General features: G+C 36.6%; 4 protein-coding genes across 4 annotated transcripts; all 4 read left to right on the forward strand.

The window, feature by feature from the left end:
• Positions 1–786: 786 nt before the first annotated feature.
• Positions 787–2,379, forward strand: LOC130991586 (putative F-box/LRR-repeat protein At4g00320). The gene has a single exon (XM_057915876.1). The coding sequence runs from the start codon at positions 803–805 to the stop codon at positions 2,129–2,131; it is 1,329 nt and encodes a 442-aa protein (XP_057771859.1). The 5' UTR covers positions 787–802; the 3' UTR covers positions 2,132–2,379.
• A 1,843-nt stretch (positions 2,380–4,222) lies between these two features.
• On the forward strand, positions 4,223–5,739 carry LOC130991587 (putative F-box/LRR-repeat protein At3g18150). Its single transcript, XM_057915877.1, has one exon. It carries the CDS (start codon positions 4,266–4,268, stop codon positions 5,676–5,678), a length of 1,413 nt encoding a protein of 470 aa, XP_057771860.1. The 5' UTR covers positions 4,223–4,265; the 3' UTR covers positions 5,679–5,739.
• Positions 5,740–8,015: 2,276 nt separating this feature from the next.
• Positions 8,016–15,036, forward strand: LOC130991588 (putative F-box protein At3g58960). Its single transcript, XM_057915878.1, has 2 exons — positions 8,016–8,573; positions 13,553–15,036. The coding sequence occupies exons 1-2, from the start codon at positions 8,067–8,069 to the stop codon at positions 14,279–14,281; spliced, it is 1,236 nt and encodes a 411-aa protein (XP_057771861.1). The 5' UTR covers positions 8,016–8,066; the 3' UTR covers positions 14,282–15,036.
• A 1,743-nt stretch (positions 15,037–16,779) lies between these two features.
• LOC130993036 (F-box protein At5g03100-like) lies at positions 16,780–17,892 on the forward strand. The gene has a single exon (XM_057917757.1). The coding sequence runs from the start codon at positions 16,780–16,782 to the stop codon at positions 17,890–17,892; it is 1,113 nt and encodes a 370-aa protein (XP_057773740.1).
• The last annotated feature ends 202 nt before the right edge of the window (positions 17,893–18,094 follow it).

Genomic DNA, 18,094 nt, shown 5'->3' on the forward strand with positions numbered 1-18,094 from the left:
TCTTTTTCATTCCCCCGGTGCGTGGGTTTCGTCCTTTGCCTCATCTGGGCGTGTCTCTCTTTGTCGTCTTTGTTCTCGTTCTGCGCGACGATAACTTCGAATTGGGCAGTGGTTAGTCCGGAGCTCCATGATTATTCGAGTTCCGTCGTATTTTTTCAGGTTGATGTGAGGTGGGTGATGGTTAGTCCGAAGCTCACTTCATGTTGCTTTATTTTTGGGCCCCGATTGAATGCCTGGGTTTTGTCTTCTGGCTCTGTCTGGACGAGTACTATTTTTCTTCTCTAGTTGAGGTTTTAACGAGGCTCGGTGCCTTCAAGGGTTCTCTACATTCTTTTTTTCTCTTTTTCTTCTTCTTTTTATTTTAAAAAATCCCAATTTAATAATCATTGATTTTGTATCAACGATCGACGATTATAAACATTTACAGATTCTGCAGCTTAATTATTTTGAAGCATTAAACTATAAATAATAAAGAACTATACCGGGCCGGATTCTGCTTCCTATAATATACATATATATATATATATATATATATATATATATATATATAGGGTTGAGTTCAACAGAGAATTATATAAGTTGAGTCCGAATACAATTCATATTCATATTAAAATTGGTGGAAGACTTTATATATATATATATATATATATTAAAAATATAAGTTGAGTCCGAATACAATTCATATTCATATTAAAATTGGTGGAAGACTTTATATATGGGGCAAGAAGAGAGACATAATTGAAGCCGTCCAAAATTTGAAACACTCACAAAAAAGCATTCAAAATTTGCAAGTCTTCCTCCCATGGAGAATGCTCAGAAAAGAATTGCGGCCGATGGCGAATCCAAACTTCCAGAGGAAATCATTCAGCACATACAATCACTTATGTCTGAAAGGGATGCTGCTCTAACCACTCTCCTATCCAAGTCGTGGCACGGCGCGTGGTGCACACGCCCCAACCTCTATTTCGATCCACTCCCGTTTCGGCATCGCATGGATGAGTTCCCCATATTCGCGAGGAAGTCCATGCAGAGGTACGAAGATCTGAACCTAAAGATTAAGAGTTTCAAGCTATGGGTGGAAGGTGACGACGATTCTGATCTAGCTAGAGAATTGATTTTGAAAGCCATCAAATTGGGGGCTACTGATCTCACCATTGATGTACCGACCTGGGTTAGTATTAATCTACCATACGAGGTCCTCGAATCCGAAACCCTAACTAGATTATCTGTTCACAATGTCAGAGTTGATTTCAGAAAGAGTAATAAAGTGGTAAACTCCTCCAATCTTAAATCCCTTCATCTATCCAATGAGCATGTAAACGGTGATTTAATTAGGAATTTGATTTCGAGATGCCCATCCATTGAGGAATTAACATTGAGAAGACTCGGGAGATCAACATTGCCCGTTTATGAAGATCCGATGATCGACCTGCATAAGCTGATCCAACTGCATAAGCTCAAGTATTTGCGATTAGATAGTTTGGGTATTGCAGATAGATCTAAACGTGACTTGTGGCCTCAATTTGCTTGCCTCAAAGAATTGGTGATTTGGGATTACCTCGTCTTTGACCACAGTGATTGGGAGAAGATAAGAATTTGTAGCCCATCACTTGAGCGCATAACCATACACTTAAATCGCATTACAAAAGATATCTATGCGGTGTTTGATGTTCCAAATATTCGATACTTTAAGTTTGTGGGCTGTGAGTTTCCGTGCCTGATCAGGTTCAAAGCAATGGGTAGTCGGGAATGGGAGTCGGATATACACATACATCGCTCGGCTACTAGTGCTTCGTGGTTCGCTTCGTTGAAGCAGTTTGTGAGAATGTTGAGCCCATCCCGAGTTTCTCTGTATATACTCATTGGCAATCGGCCATATGATGGATATAGCTATGTGGGAGGTGGTTCAGCTATACCTGCGGTGGAGAATTTGACGCTAGAGGGTTTTGCAGTGACCCGTGCTTTTATGGATGATTTACTTCTGAGTTGTTGCCCCAAATTCATAAACATTCAAAAACATTATGCAAAGGTAGTGGATTTGAAAGTATTCAGACAATTGAAGAAGAAGAGATTGTTAGATGCTCCAAGGAAAAGGAATCATAGGGAAATTCTGCACTTCCAACGGAAATAGGCTAATCACTTCATGTTTAATTAAGTTATACTTAAAGTGTGCTTGGTGTAAAGTGTGCTTGGTGAAGCGGTAAGAGGTTAATGTCTAAGGCCGAAGGTGTTGGATTCGAGTTCCATGTGGTGGCGATAGCAAGCAGCAAAACGACACCGTTATTGCTGTGTTGGATGCTCCTCTCGCCGGCAGCAGCAATTCCACCTGTTTCTTTACTTGCTTATTTTGTGTTAGCATCATTACTTATTTTGTTAGACTTGAAATTGGAGAAAACGATGAAAAAAAATATTTTCTATATTTTGTTTGTTTTGAATATATGATACTCTCTCTTTTCATAAGAAATAGTTCTAATGAGGAACACCACAAATTTTAATAAAAATAATTATTATATTGTGAAATTTAATTAGCTATTATAAGAGTTGTAGCCATTAATATATATATATGTATTGTCTATTATTCACCCGATATTCTATGGAAAATATTTGATCTCTAGAATACTCATACTTAATTATCCTAGGTATTATTTGTAATTATAAGTTCGGAAAAATTTGTCCTACCTTTGCAAAACAGTCAAAGTTATTAACCTGGAAAAAAAAAAGCTTTGATCTCCAAGGAATTAATCCTCCACAACTTGTTCACTTCCAACGGAAATAGCGATTTGATCTCGATCAAGTCGATTTTTTTTATGTTAGAGAAGTTAAGAAAATAGTTCTTTGGTAAACTAATCTTTGTTTAATTTAGTCAAATTACATATTGCTTTGCAATATTCCATGCTTTTCTGGATCCTTTATTGAAAGATGCTTGTGTTAATTAGCTATGGAGAAACTCACTGTGGAAGGTTTTCGACACTTGGGTTCTTTGCCATGCTTAGAAGAGAGTTCAAGGTTTCCGACACTTGGGTTTTAGCAATTGGTTAATCTATATATATTAGTACATATATCTTCTGGCGGGATCTACGACGAGCATCGAAATTAAACGACATGTTTAAATAAATATATACAAACAGAATCAAAATATAAGAAAATGAAAATATATTATAAAAATAAAATAAAATAATCCATATCAATTACTTACCCGAAAATTGAAAATGTAAATTTTCAACTTTATATAAAGTGTAGTGATAATTATAGTCATTATTATTATAGAGTATTACGCATCATAATAAACAAATAAATATTATCATACATAAGCATAAATAAAAAGACATATTTTGAAATTATATATTTTTAATATATATCAGTAATTATTCATATAAAGAGACATAATAAAATTAATACAAAAAATTATTTTTAGAAAAAAGTTATATATAAAATGAACCAATATATTTTCCTTCACCTGTAATACAGTCTAAACTATTATTATTAAAAAATATGTAAAACAAAAAACACGATATCTGCTTATTTTCCCTTTAAAAAAATAGAAAAACAAATAAGATTAACATAGTAGAAAAAAAAAACATGTCATTAAATAGAGAAAAAACATTAAAGAGAGTAGAGAGGAAAGATAAAAATTATTTTAAAACTTTAAATGATCATAACTTATTCATTCAAAATTTATTTTTTTTATGTTTTTTTTTAAATTAAATATTTCTAAAATGAATCAGTATAATTTCTTTCTCCTTAATTGCACTGAAAACTATTATAATTGAAAAAATATAAATAAAATCATAAAAATTAATAATATAAAAAAGCTTAAAATAAAAAATTATTGTATATATTCGATATTAAGGAGAGAGGAAGTTTGATTGATAAAATAGTTTAGTTCTGATAAAGTTGTAGACTTGTAGTATAAAAGAGAAATATATCATCTCAACCTTCTTTGAGTTTTACACGTAAATATACATGAGGTGGTTCAAATAAAGATTCTTCTGTCGTAATAATCTATTATAAGTATATATCATCTCAACCTTCTTTAAGCCTTATATTATGTATAATTGATTTTGTTTGATTCATCTACGATTATAAGTATATCCAAACGAGATCTCCCTTTCAAAAAAAACGAATTAAGAGCCGAATTAAATTCGTATTAAAATTGGTAGTGGAAGAATACTATATATATGGGAGAAAGAAGAGAGACAGAAGCCATCGATCGATCCAAAATTTGAAACCATAAAAAAAAACATCCAAAATTTGGAGGTCTTCACATGGGGAATGATCACAGCAAAACTGCAGCATCCGAACTTCCAGAAGAAATCATTCAGCACATACAATCTCTTATTATAAGTGAAAGAGATGGTGATGAAAGAGATGCTGCTCGAACCTCTCTCCTATCCAAGTCCTGGCACGGCGCGTGGACCACGCACCCCAACCTCAGTTTCGATCAAAGCATGTTCTGGAATCGCATGGATGAGTTTCCCATATTCACGAAGAAGACTATCCAGAGGTATGAAGATTTGATCCCAAACATTAAGAGTTTCAAGCTATGGATGTCTATGAAAGGTAACGACTATCCTGATCTGGCTAGAGAATTGATTTTGAAAGCGATCAAATTGGGGGCTACTGATCTCACCATTCAAATTTCATTAGCCGGGGTGATGACTCGTTCGCGTTTTGTTCTGCCAGATGAGGTGCTTCAATCCGAAACCCTAGCTAGATTATTTCTTCTATTGGGTCAGGTTGATCACCAAAAGTGGTGCAAAGAGGTAATCCTTCCCAATCTCAAATCCCTTCATCTATGTTACACGACTATATATGGTGATGGTGATTTAATTAGGGATTTGATTTTGGGATGCCCATCCATTGAGGAATTAACACTGATAGATCTCAAGAGTTCGTCTCCCTTTCCTTTTGATGCGATGATCAAACTGCATAAGCTCAAGTATTTGAAATTGGAGCGTTTGGACTTCAATGATAGCTTATGTAAACATGACTTGTGGCCTCAACTCCCTTGCCTCAAAGAATTGGTGATTGACGATGACAAGTCTGACTACAAGTGGGACGATCTAAGAATTTGCAGTCCATCTCTTGAGCGCATAACCATAATCATAGATAGATTTAAAGCCGTGATGAATGCGGAGTTTGATGTTCCAAATATTCGATACTTTAAGTTCAAGGGTCACTATGTTCCGAGCCTCAAGTTCAAAACAACAACTACTAGGGAATGGGAGTCGGAGATACACGTACGTTTCTCGCCCTACATGCCCAGTGCTGCGTGGTTGTCTTCGTTGAAGCAGCTTGTGAAAATGTTGAGCCCATCCCGAGTTTCTCTCACCATGCACATAACTGCTACGCACGATGATGGAGATGGATACGTGGGAGATGGTTTAGCTGTACCTGTAGTGGAGAATTTGACGATACAGGGTTTTGGATTAAACGGAGCTTTTCTGGATGCTTTACTTTGGACTTGTCGCCCCAACTTCATAAACACTGAAAAACGTTATGCAGAGATGGTACTGGATTTGAAAGTATTCGAGTTGAAGAAGAAGACAGTGTTAGATCCTTGTAGGGAGACAATGTATATATGGGGCAAGAAGAGAAACAGTAGCCGTCCAAAATTTGAAACCATCTCAAAAATCATTGAATATTTGCAGGCCTTCCTCCCATGGAGATCCTTGTAGGAAATTTTCTTAACCTCGATCTGTTTTTATGTTAGCTAGACTCTATTGATTTCTTTGGTAAACTCATCTGTTTTTTATCTTGATTAATCAAAACGTTGAATTAGATTGATCAAGTCGATTGTTTTTGTGTTAGAGTAGTTAGACTCTAGTGCTTTGGTAAACTAATCTTGTTTATGGTTGGATTAATTATCTGCTATATATATACACAAGAAATATGAAGGCGAGGATAGAGTGAAAAAAGAGTTAATGGGTTCAATTAACCTTCTTATATAACAAAAGTAAAAAATATAGTCAACACATTGCAACAAAATATTATTCTTATAGTGACATAATTTTTTATAAATAATCACTCATAAATGTAACTCAGTAAAATTATGATATTTTACAGGTGAGTAGTTATTCTTATCTCTGAAAAATCCTAGCCTCAATTTTCGCATTCCACTCTTCCATTTTTCTCTCATTCGTCTTCCATCCCATCCACCATTTGAAGAAGAAGCATGTATTCTTAAGATTTTTGAAGAAGAAGCAATCGTGGGATTAAACTAAATGATGTTGTCTCATAAGAAACGAGATCATTTTTACCAACTGATTGTTGCGCGTAAGAATGATTATGTTACGTCAATTATTCAGCTAGTCATGTCATGTCAACCATAAGTTTGGTCTAAAACCTAATTGGTAGTAAAGTCAGATCAAATCAATAGTTTCGTAATTACCACACAAATTTTTGCTATCTAGCTCGCATGCAACATTAGAATTTGATACTTCAGTAAAAAGGTACTCCGGCATTGGGTAATTAAATTCCAGAAGCATATGAATAACCACTTTGTTCGATATTATTTTTATGTTTTATTCAAGATCAAATTAGTAATTAAAAATAAAAAAATAATGTTGGCCTATTCCTAAAAAGTTGTGTGGAATCAAGGGATTAAACTAAATGATGTTGTTTGGTAAGAAACCGTTTCTGCTAACTGATTGTCCCATATATAAGAATGGTTATGTCAAGTCAATTATTCAACTAGCCATGCAAACAGTAAATTTGGTCGAAATCCTAACTAATGGCAAAATCAAAGGTCTAGCTCGCTCTGCTTTTTCTTTCTCCAACGTAATGATCTGGAAGTCGGGGTTTCCCCCTTGGCATCTTGATACTGCTCGCTTTGATTCTTCTTAATGAAACCTTCCTTTTCCCCTAAAAAAATATTAAATAAGATATTATTAACCTTATTAATTTTATATATTAAAATTAATCCTAAAAAATAAACGCCCCCAACATGAAGCAGTAGGCTGAGACCCATATGTGGTTATATCCAGACTTCCATTCCCACTACGTAGATGGGATCAAGCAGTATCAAATGTATTCGCAGGCGTATTATATAATTCCAGACGTATGAATAACCTCTTTGTTCTATATTCTTTTATGTTTTATTCAAGATCAAATTAGTAATTTAAAAAAAAAAAAACTGCAACCCAATATTGTTTTATGATTTTTCATCACTATTTCAACCTATATATAACCTTTCCATTAATCCATATTACCACTATACAATTTTGGCTTGTCGGCAAATCTGAAAAATCCGTCGATAACACGAAGCATTGACGGTGTGATAATAGGAACACTTGACACAACATTATTTTGGCCAAAAATGGTGTGATAATATTATTCATCCTTGAAGTGAAAATAAGGAAGAAAAAATGGCATGAGCATCTTGTGTCAAATGTTGGTAAAGGAAGGAGGCATTTAAAGGCATAAATTTGTGTTATCCATAATTTTCCATGGATAAATTTATCCATCAAAGTAAACGCAGCCTTAGTGATTTTTCAATTCTAGAGATTAGAGAATAAAACAAGATAATTTCTTTAAAACTTTTAATTATATTTTATACCAATCATTTTTTATTTTTACTAATTATTATCAGTTTTTTATTTTAATTAATTATTAATAGTTTTAATTGATGAAATTCTACTTTTGTATTTAGGTTGTATGTGTTAATCGTGAACATAGATATTCATCATATTCATATAAAGATTATTGGTGCGATCTTTTCTCTCTAAATTCTTATATTATTTCGTTATTATTTTAGATCTTTACTTCGTTTAGTTGTGCACTTAACACTTGTTCTTATATTATTTCGTTATTATATATTTTAAATGAATGACATAGTTTTTATATATATATTTACAAAGTAATTTGACAAAAAAGATGTATTATTAAATCAAATATTTTCATAATATAATTTTTTCTTAACTATAAATAAAGGGCCCAATTTTTAAAATTCATACTGGGCCTACGTTATCCTAGCTCCGCCCCTGAGAGAGACTAAAAGGCATCCCAATTCCCAAATTTAAAACTCTCTCAAAAACATTAATTCAAAATTTGCAGGTCTTCCTCCCATGGAGAATCCTCAGAAAAGAATTGCGGGACTCGGCGAATCCAAACTTCCACAGGAAATCATTCACCGCATACAATGTTTTATGTCTGGGAGGGATGCTGCTCGATCCACTCTCGTATCCAAGTCGTGGCACGGCGCGTGGTGCATGCGCCCCAACCTCTGTTTCGATCAATCCGCGTTTCGGGATCGCATGGATAAGTTTCCCATATTCACGATGAATTCTATGCAGAGGTATGAAGATTTGAACCTAAAGATTAAGAGTTTCAAGCTATGTATGGAAGTTAACAAAAATTCTGATCTGGCTACAGAATTGATTTTGAAAGCCATCAAATTGGGGGCTATTGATCTCACCATTGAGTTTCCAATCTCGGATACTGGTAGATATTTTGTTCTACCAGATGAGGTGCTTGAACCAGAAACCCTAGTTAGATTATGTGTTCAAGGGGTCATGATAATTGCTTTCGAAAAGAGGAATAAAGTGGTAACCTCCTCCAATCTTAAATCCCTTCATCTTGTTGAAAATAAGAGTCAATAGTCAAAAGTATTAAAATCAATTCAAAGATTAGATCTTTGAATTGAATATAAGAGTGTGTATATTTGATTTTAAGAAGATTTTGTAAGACTTTTTATCCATCCTTATACTATATAAGGATGCATTGTAATCAAGGAAATTAGTAAGCAACATCAAGAAATACAATAACAATCATTTGCTTCTCTTTATCTTTCTCTATGCATTATGATAATACCATGTTCTAACATGGTATCAGAGCAGGTTCAATCCTAGGAACTCAGAAACAAATCATCATCGTTCATATCCCAAACCAAAAACCTTTCTTAGCCAATTCACCAAATCAAGGCAGCCTCTGTTCTTCATTTCCTGAAAAAAAAAATGCCAGGAGAGATTGAAACCATAAACCAAACAGATTCAAATAACCCAAATCCAATCAACTGCAATGAAGAAGGGATTAAAAAGCACCGAAAACTGATCGGAAATCACCGATTATTTCAGTTCCTCCCTGGATTAGATGGGAGATACGACAAACTTTGTCGGGACATTCTCAAGAAAGTTCCCGTTCCCTCAGTCAAGTCGGCGTTCTCAAAAGTGAGAAGGGAGGCCGCCCGACTACAAAACTTGCAGCCGGCAACCAACCGCTCCGACAGCGACGTCTCATCATTGGGAGTGGTCGGAGCCGGAATCACCGCCACCCACCGCCCTACTCAGCGGCCTGAGGTCCGACGGCGGCACAGACGCCTTCAAGCTGTGAACCGGAAATTGACAGCCATGAACAAGTTGTTGATGGAGGAAAACGATCGGCTGCAGAAACAAGTCTCTCATTTGGTGTATGAGAACAGTTACTTCCGACAGCAAACTCAAAATGGAACGCAGCACCTCGTTCTGCGCGCAGGTCCGCGACGCGCCGAATGTGAGCGGGTAGAGGGAGCCGTTCCGGACGGGGATGGCATGGGAGACGGAGGCCTCATTGCCGAGGCGTACCGCGTGGACGCCGTGCGCCACCGCGAAGCCGCTGATCTCCCATCTGGGGAGGGCGTGAAGCCCAAGGAGCACCGATTTGAGGGGGAGGCGACTAGAGAGGATGGGGGAGGCTCGGTGAGCGGCATCAAAGGCGTGAATGAAGAAAGCGGCGCCCATTCTAACCGAGAAGGTATAGGGTTTGGTGTTTTTACACCAAACCCTCCTAATTTTGAATATTTACAAAAAATACCCCATGCCTTGCAACTAAGTCCCTCAGATTCTCGTTTATTACAAAATAAACCCCACCTCTCCTATTTTCAGTCCACAAGTTTAAAGGAATTACAGAATAAGCCCCACTTTATGCAAACTACCCCCCTGGATTTCCATAAATTACAAAACCACCCCAAACCTCTACATAATACTAAAAACACCTCTCAATTATGTAGAAATTCCCTAAATACTTCCGCTGCATATCAAACCTCTCGTGATAATAGGGATAGAGATAAAGGGTGGATTTTTGATTGTGGAGCCACTGATACAATGACTTTTGATAAAACTGATATTATTAAGTCATCAACATCACATCGTACGCATGTTCAGACTGCAAATGGTGATTTGACTCGTGTTAAAGGAGCCGGAACTATAGAAATTTCCCCTACTTTACGTCTCTCAAATTGTCTTTATGTCCCGTCTCTTTCACACAAACTCTTATCTATTAGCCATGTTACAAAAGAATTCAATTGTACCATGATAATGCATCCCCACTTCTGTTTGCTTCAGGATATCAGGACGGGGGAGATTATTGGGCGTGGCACTGAGCGGGATGGATTGTACTATGTGGATGAGATAGCTCAACAAGGCAAGGTGATGCTGGCTCACGGAACTGCTGACCGGGAAGCCTGGCTTTGGCACCGTCGGTTAGGGCATCCATCCATGGGGTATCTTAAGCTTTTATTTCCTAAATTAATAAAAAATGATGAGAATTTATCTTGTGAAACTTGTGTTTTAGCTAAAAGCCACCGAAAATCTTTTAAGCCTAATGACACACAAGTAAACTCCATATTTTCTCTTGTTCATTCTGATGTTTGGGGTCCTTCACCCGTGGTAGGGGGACAAGGTTTTAAATATTTTCTGTTATTTATTGATGATTGCACTAGGATGACATGGGTATATTTTTTAAAACACAAATCTGAAGTTTTTGAAAAATTTACTCATTTCCATACTATGGTTCAAACTCAGTTTCAGAAAAACATCCAAACCCTTAGAACTGATAATGGGGGGGAATTTGTTAATAATTCCATGAAAATATTTTGTCAAACAAAAGGGATTATTCATCAAACTACTTGCCCCCACACTCCTGAACAAAACGGAGTTGCCGAAAGAAAAAACCGAATTTTACTTGAAATGACTCGTTCTATGATGATTGAGTCTCATGTTCCCTCCTCGTTTTGGCCCGAGGCCGTGAAAACCTCGGCTTACCTTATTAACCGTCTCCCTACTAGGACTCTTAAACTTCAAACACCATTACAAAAATTGTCTACTCTGGCCTCCATACCTCTTGCCCTTACACTTCAACCACGGGTCTTTGGGTGCTCTGTTTTCGTTCACATTCCTAAACATGAACGCACCAAACTCTCTCCTTGTGCAGTCAAGTGTGTGTTTGTAGGTTATGGAGTTAATCAAAAAGGATATAGGTGTTACAATTCCAAAACCCGTCAAATCATCACCACCATGAACTGTGATTTCCTTGAAACTGAGTATTTCTACGATAACCACCTTACCAGTCAGGGGGAGAGTGAGAGTGAGATCGACTTGTTAAGTTGGTTACCAATGCCAGTCTCGGAAGCAGATCCAACAGAAAAAGTTAGCCTTGCCACCGAGCATGTTTCATCCACTCCAGAACAATCTAGTCCGCTGCATGAGCCTATATCTTCTCCGCCACTGATATCTGAGGTAAGATCTTCTGAACCTACTATTGTGGCTTCTGATTCTGCTGATAATATTTCTCAAGTCATTGAAGAAGAACAGGAGGATAATACAGTAGATGGAGATACTGGGAGATATGTGCTACCACCCAGGAGTAATCGGGGTGTACCTCCTAAACGGTATACCCCAGAGAAAATTGTGAGGAATTCGCGATACTCAATTGGGAATATCGCCAAGGGAAACTTGTCCAAAAATGCCACAGCCTATGAAGCGGCCTTATATGATGAGGAGATTCCACAAACAGCAGAGCAAGCCCTGAAGATCGAGCATTGGAGAAATGCTATGAAGAAAGAGATAGGAGCCCTAAACCGGAATCACACATGGGAGAAGTGTCGGTTGCCAAAAGGGAAGAAAACTGTGGGATGCAGATGGGTTTTCACAATCAAACGAAAACCCGATGGATCTATTGAGCGATACAAAGCTCGGCTGGTTGCAAAAGGCTACACACAAACATATGGGATCGACTATGCAGAAACTTTCTCGCCTGTGGCAAAGATGAACACTGTCAGGGTGCTCCTCTCCATTGCTGCAAACAAGGATTGGGATCTTCATCAGTTTGATGTTACAAATGCCTTTCTTCATGGTGAGCTTGAAGAAGAACGGGAGGTATACATGGATGCACCCCAAGGTTTTTCAGATGAGTTCGAGGAAGGGAAGGTATGCAGATTGAAAAAAACTTTATATGGACTCAAACAGTCTCCCAGAGCTTGGTTTGGAAGATTCACCACAGCTATGAAGAAGTTCGGGTACCAGCAAAGCAATTCAGACCACACCTTATTCTTGAAGAAACGAGGTGATCTTATTTCTTGCTTAGTCATTTACGTTGATGACATGATCATAACAGGGGATGACTTAGAAGAAATCCAGAAGTTGAAAGCAAATCTTTTCAAGGAGTTCGAAATGAAGGACCTTGGGAGACTAAAGTACTTCCTCGGGATCGAAGTACTCAGATCGAGGAAAGGGATTTTTATCAATCAGAAGAAGTATACTCTTGACCTTCTTGCAGAAACTGGGATGCTAGATTGCAAGCCAGCTGAGACGCCTATGGCTGTCAATCATGGGCTACAGATTGTGAAGGGAGCTGAATTGGCGGATCGAGGAAAATATCAACGTTTGGTAGGGAAACTTATATATCTTTCCCATACTCGGCCTGATATTGCATATGCTGTTGGAGTTGTGAGTCAGTTTATGCACCAACCACAAGCTGACCATATGGAAGCAGCACTCAGAATTGTGAGATACTTGAAAGGAACCTTTGATTATGGAGTACTGTTCAGGAAGACTGGACATCTCGAGATACAAGCCTACACTGATGCTGACTGGGCTGGAAACCCAGTTGACAGGAAATCAACAGCAGGGTACTTTGCCTTCATTGGAGGGAATCTTGTATCATGGAGAAGCAAGAAACAAAAGGTGGTGGCACTCTCAAGTGCAGAAGCAGAATTCAGGGGAATCAAGAGTGGGCTGACTGAAGTTCTTTGGTTGAGAAGGCTACTAATGGAGTTAAGTCTTCATCCAACAAAAACATGCCAAATGTTCTGTGACAACAAAGCCGCCATCAGCATATCTGAAAATCCGGTGCAACATGATAGAACCAAACATGTTGAAGTTGATAGGCACTTCATCAAAGAGAAGATCGAAGGAGGGATCGTGACCCTACCCTTTGTCAGATCCGAAGATCAACTCGCTGACATCTTAACCAAAGCTGTGAACTCCAAAAGTTTTTCAGATGTTCTTTCCAAGTTGAGTATCGGAAATCCCGTCACTCAACTTGAGGGGGAGTGTTGAAAATAAGAGTCAATAGTCAAAAGTATTAAAATCAATTCAAAGATTAGATCTTTGAATTGAATATAAGAGTGTGTATATTTGATTTTAAGAAGATTTTGTAAGACTTTTTATCCATCCTTATACTATATAAGGATGCATTGTAATCAAGGAAATTAGTAAGCAACATCAAGAAATACAATAACAATCATTTGCTTCTCTTTATCTTTCTCTATGCATTATGATAATACCATGTTCTAACACATCTATCCTATGTGTCTGTAAATGGTGATTTTATTAGTGATTTGATTTCGAGATGCCCATCCATTGAGAATTTAAGATTGACAAAACTTAGGAATTCCCATCTCTTTAATGACTTGTGGCCTCAATTTGCTTGCCTCAAAGAATTGGTGATTGAGAATATCAACTTGGGCGATGTAAGAATCTGTAGCCCATCACTTGAGCGCATAACCATACACTTACATGAGTTTAGAAACGTGATGAATGCAGAGTTTGATGTTCCAAATATTCGATACTTTAAGTTTGATGGCCGTGATATTCCTTGCCTCAAGTTCAAATCAATATGTAGTTGGGAATGTGAGTCGGATATACACATACATTTCACGCCCTACATGGCTGGTGCTTCATCGCCCTACATGGCTAGTGCTTCGTGGTTCTCTTCGTTGAACCAGCTGCTAAAAATGTTGAGCCCATCCCGAGTTTCTCTGTCTATATTCATTGGCAATATGCAATATGATGGATATAGATATGTGGGAGATGGTTCAGCTATACCTGTGGTGGAGAATTTGACGCTAGAGGGTTCTGCAGTGACCCGTGCTTCTATGGATTCTTTACTTTGGAGTTGTTGCCCCAAATTCATAAACATTCAGAAACGTTATGCAAAGGTAGTGGATTTGAAAGTATTCAGACAGTTGAAGAAGAAGACATTGTTAGATGCCGGGGAAATTCTTCACTTCCAACGTAAGTATTAGGTAAAATCACTTCATGTTTAATTAAGTTAATTAGATTTAATGTCTATCATTCAATGATGAGTTGTTTTTTTTAGTTAATAAATATACATTCATGAATATATAGACAATTTTCTCAACTCCATCTGTTTTTATGTTCTATTTCTTTGGTAAACTCATCTGATTTTGATCTTGCTTAGTTAAAATGTTGAATAATATATCAAATCAAGGTGCGTGGTTTAATTTAATATCTGGAATTTAAGATGGTGAACCTGCACTCATCATGAATTTAGTTTGATTTTTATGGAGATAAACTTTGCTGTTACTCTTGTTTTTACTCTCCTTGGTATTTTTTTCCTCGTTATTAGATTGAAGAACATTTGATTTGTGGAACTTGATTTTGAAACTTGTTATTAGATTTTGAAAATTTGTTATGTTCATAAATGATTGTAATGAATGTCGATGTTATGAAACTGCTTTTCTAGGGGCAACAAATTAAATGTATTCACAAAATAATTTGGATATTAAAGATAGGGTATGTGAAGAACTGTAGAGATGTTGATATATATGCTGTTGCTAATATAGTGAGCTGTTGCTGCTGTTTCTCATATGAAATTGTATCTTGAGAAACAAACAATTGAGAAATGATAACTGCTTCTCTTTTACTTTCAAACACAATGTTTACTTCATAAATTCTTCTGTATGATTTGTGGCCTCAATTTCCTTATTTATTTGATATTGATTTTGAAAGCGATCAAATTGGGGGTTACTTATTTGGTACGTCAATTGTTTTACCAGATAAGGTGATTTAATCCTAAGCCCTAAATTATCCAGTTTTGGTTTATGTTTTATCAAGTTGGAGTTATCAACTTTTTAATTAATGATAATTTGGTTTTTATATATAGACATGTTTTGTGATAATTTCGATCTGGAAGTTGATCTATTCCAAGTTGTTGGGCTTTTATTGTGCTTACTTCACAAGTAAATAAATTAATTAAAAGTTAATTGCATATAATTATAAACAATTGAACTTAAATTTATCAAATTTTGATTTTGTATACACACACTTCTAAGTGTGGCGTGGTAATTATTAAATTATCGATTTCATGTGATTTAATCCGACCAAACTTACTATTAACCTGACTTATCGAATGATTGACGTGGCACAATCGTTATTGCACGGAAATCAATTGACAGAAACAACGGTGTTTAATAATTTTTAGGCAATTATCCCTAAGTTAAAGGGTTATTTGCATTCTTTAAAAGGTCAATAATGATTCCTCGTTCTCTCATTTGATGACTCGAATCTTGATCTATTGATTGAAGGGATAAGCATTTGACCAACTAAGCTACGTTTCATTGTCATTGCGTGGGGATAGTTTGTCATTAGGTTCATTCACAATCAAAGACGTCTTCATGCGGTATAAGTCAATAATCGAAAATCAAAAACACAATACGAATTCATATAAGTCAATATGATGAGCCAATCCAATGCAGTATCTAACTCATAAGTGGACCAAGAGCATAAAAAAATTGAAACAATTGTTGCAACAATTATTTTTAAAAATATATTTTCAAAAATCAAAAGTCATTGTCAATATTTTAATTTTTTTTGTTAATGACGCGTGTATAATACGTGCCTTATTATTTTGCTATCAAGCCTGACTCCAAAATTGGAGCTCACCTCGAGCTCGTGGGGTCTGCCAGTGCTAGAGTCGCGCTAAAGATGCTTTACTGGGATCCGTTCGCACACAGGATGGGCCACAAAATATAAGTGCTAGAGTCGCGCTAAAGATGCTTTAGAGATATTTTTTATTAAGTGCCTCTAAATATATTTTTTGGGACAATTGTTAAATATGGAGACATATAATATTTTAAGTTTCAGGCTGTTAGACAATTAAAATAGATATAATAGATATAACGTCAGTTGGATAGAAACAACGTCGTTTCAAGTTGTTGGATGGAAACAACATAATTAGCTGAATAATTAAAGTGACATAATCATTAACAATCAGTTGGCAGAAACAATGTCGTCAACGTATGCGGACGTGTTGTTAATCTTGCATGAACAATGTCGTCAGGTTGTTATGTCAACATAAAAAAAATTCGAATTAGAAATTAAATTAAATAATAAAATAAAAAAATCAAATATAATAAAAATAACGCGATCCAACCCGAATACGAATATGATACGCAATTATGATATAATAAGAACACAAACATGACAAAAGAGCATATATCCATCTCAACCTTCTTTGAGTTTTACACACATTCAAATAAAAGATTCTTCTATCGTAATAACCTAAGCCATTATGTATTATTGATTTTGTTTGATCGATCTACGATTATAAATATATCGAAAAGAGAGTCATATGAAAAAAGAAGAAGTTAAGTCCGAATTCAATTAGTATTAAAATTGGTGGAAGACAATATATATATACATGGGGCAAGAAGAGAAACAGAAGCTATCCAAAATTTGAAACCCTCTCAAAAATCATTGAAAATTTGCAGGTCTTCCTCCCATGGAGAATGCTCAGAAAAGAATTGCAGCAGATGGCGAATCCAAACTTCCAGAAGAAATCATTGAGCACATACAATCTCTTATAACTGATCAAAGAGATGCTGCTCGAACCTCTCTCCTATCCAAGTCCTGGCACGACGCGTGGTTCACGCGTCCCAACCTCAGTCTCGATCAAACCAAGTTCCGGAATCGCATAGATGAGTTTCCCATATTCACGAAGAAGACTATGCAGAGGTATGAAGATTTGAATCGAAATATTAAGATTTTCAAGCTGTGCTTATTGGGAGGTACACACGATTCTGTGGGTAGAGAATTGATTTTGAAAGCGATCAAATTGGGGGCTACTGATCTCACCATTGAATTTCCAACCTCGGATAAAAGTAGGTGTTTTGTTCTACCAGATGAGGTGCTTGAATCCGAAACCCTAGTTAGGTTATCTGTTTTGGGGCTCACGATTGATCTCGAGAGGAGGAATAAAGCGGTAGCTTGCTCGAATCTTAAATTCCTCAAGTTAACCCATGCGAGTGTAAATGGTGATTTAGTTCGGGATTTGATTTCGAGATGCCCATCCATCGAGGAATTAACAGTTATTCACACCACCAGCACCAGCACCACCACCACGAGCTCGTTTGGAAACGAGAGAAGAAGATGGAGTCCCTCGCATAATCAGTTTGATAATCTCAAGTGTTTGCGTTTGATTAGTTTGGGTGTTAAACTGCATGATTATGAAGAGTTGTGGAACAAGTCTCCTTCCCTCAAAGTGTTGGTGATTTGGGATGACGAGTGTGAGCATGTAAGAATTTGCAGCACATCGCTTGAGCGCATAACCATACGCTTATCACGTAATGAAATCTGGAAATCGGGGTGGAATGGGGAGTTTGATATTCCAAATATTCGAAATTTTGAGACGAGCGGTTGTAGCATGCAAGTGCCGCGCATCAAGATCAAAAGCAGTGATAATAGGGAATGGGAGATCAGAAGCAGAGATATGCAGAGAAATTGCAGCTTGGAACCTATTGCTTATTGCTTCTCTTCGTTGAACAATCTTGTGGAAACACAGAGACTATCTCGATTTTCTCTTTCTATTTTTCCCGAACTTTATCCGTACGTATAGGCCATGCACACTTTAATCAGGACTTTCTTTTTCATTGTAATTAGATATATTCATTAGTATTCGATTCTATTATGTTCATCAAGTAATAAATTAGAGTATATAGTTACAATTCTTTTCGTCTTTTTTTTTGTAAATTTGTCACTATATATAATCTTTGTTTGGTTAATTAAATGTTATATTTTCGTATCCCCCTTGCAGTGAA

The sequence above is a fragment of the Salvia miltiorrhiza genome, chromosome 7, assembly GCF_028751815.1.
Source record: "Salvia miltiorrhiza cultivar Shanhuang (shh) chromosome 7, IMPLAD_Smil_shh, whole genome shotgun sequence".
Lineage (NCBI taxonomy): Eukaryota > Viridiplantae > Streptophyta > Magnoliopsida > Lamiales > Lamiaceae > Salvia > Salvia miltiorrhiza.

Bases quoted from the DNA above. Each gene is read 5' to 3' on its own strand.
- LOC130991586 (XM_057915876.1), top strand. From the start codon at position 803: ATGGAGAATGCTCAGAAAAGAATTGCGGCCGATGGCGAATCCAAACTT.
- LOC130991587 (XM_057915877.1), top strand. From the start codon at position 4,266: ATGGGGAATGATCACAGCAAAACTGCAGCATCCGAACTTCCAGAAGAA.
- LOC130991588 (XM_057915878.1), top strand. From the start codon at position 8,067: ATGGAGAATCCTCAGAAAAGAATTGCGGGACTCGGCGAATCCAAACTT. The intron at 8,574-13,552 runs CATCTTGTTGAA...CATGTTCTAACA, and splicing joins CCTCCAATCTTAAATCCCTT to CATCTATCCTATGTGTCTGT.
- LOC130993036 (XM_057917757.1), top strand. From the start codon at position 16,780: ATGGAGAATGCTCAGAAAAGAATTGCAGCAGATGGCGAATCCAAACTT.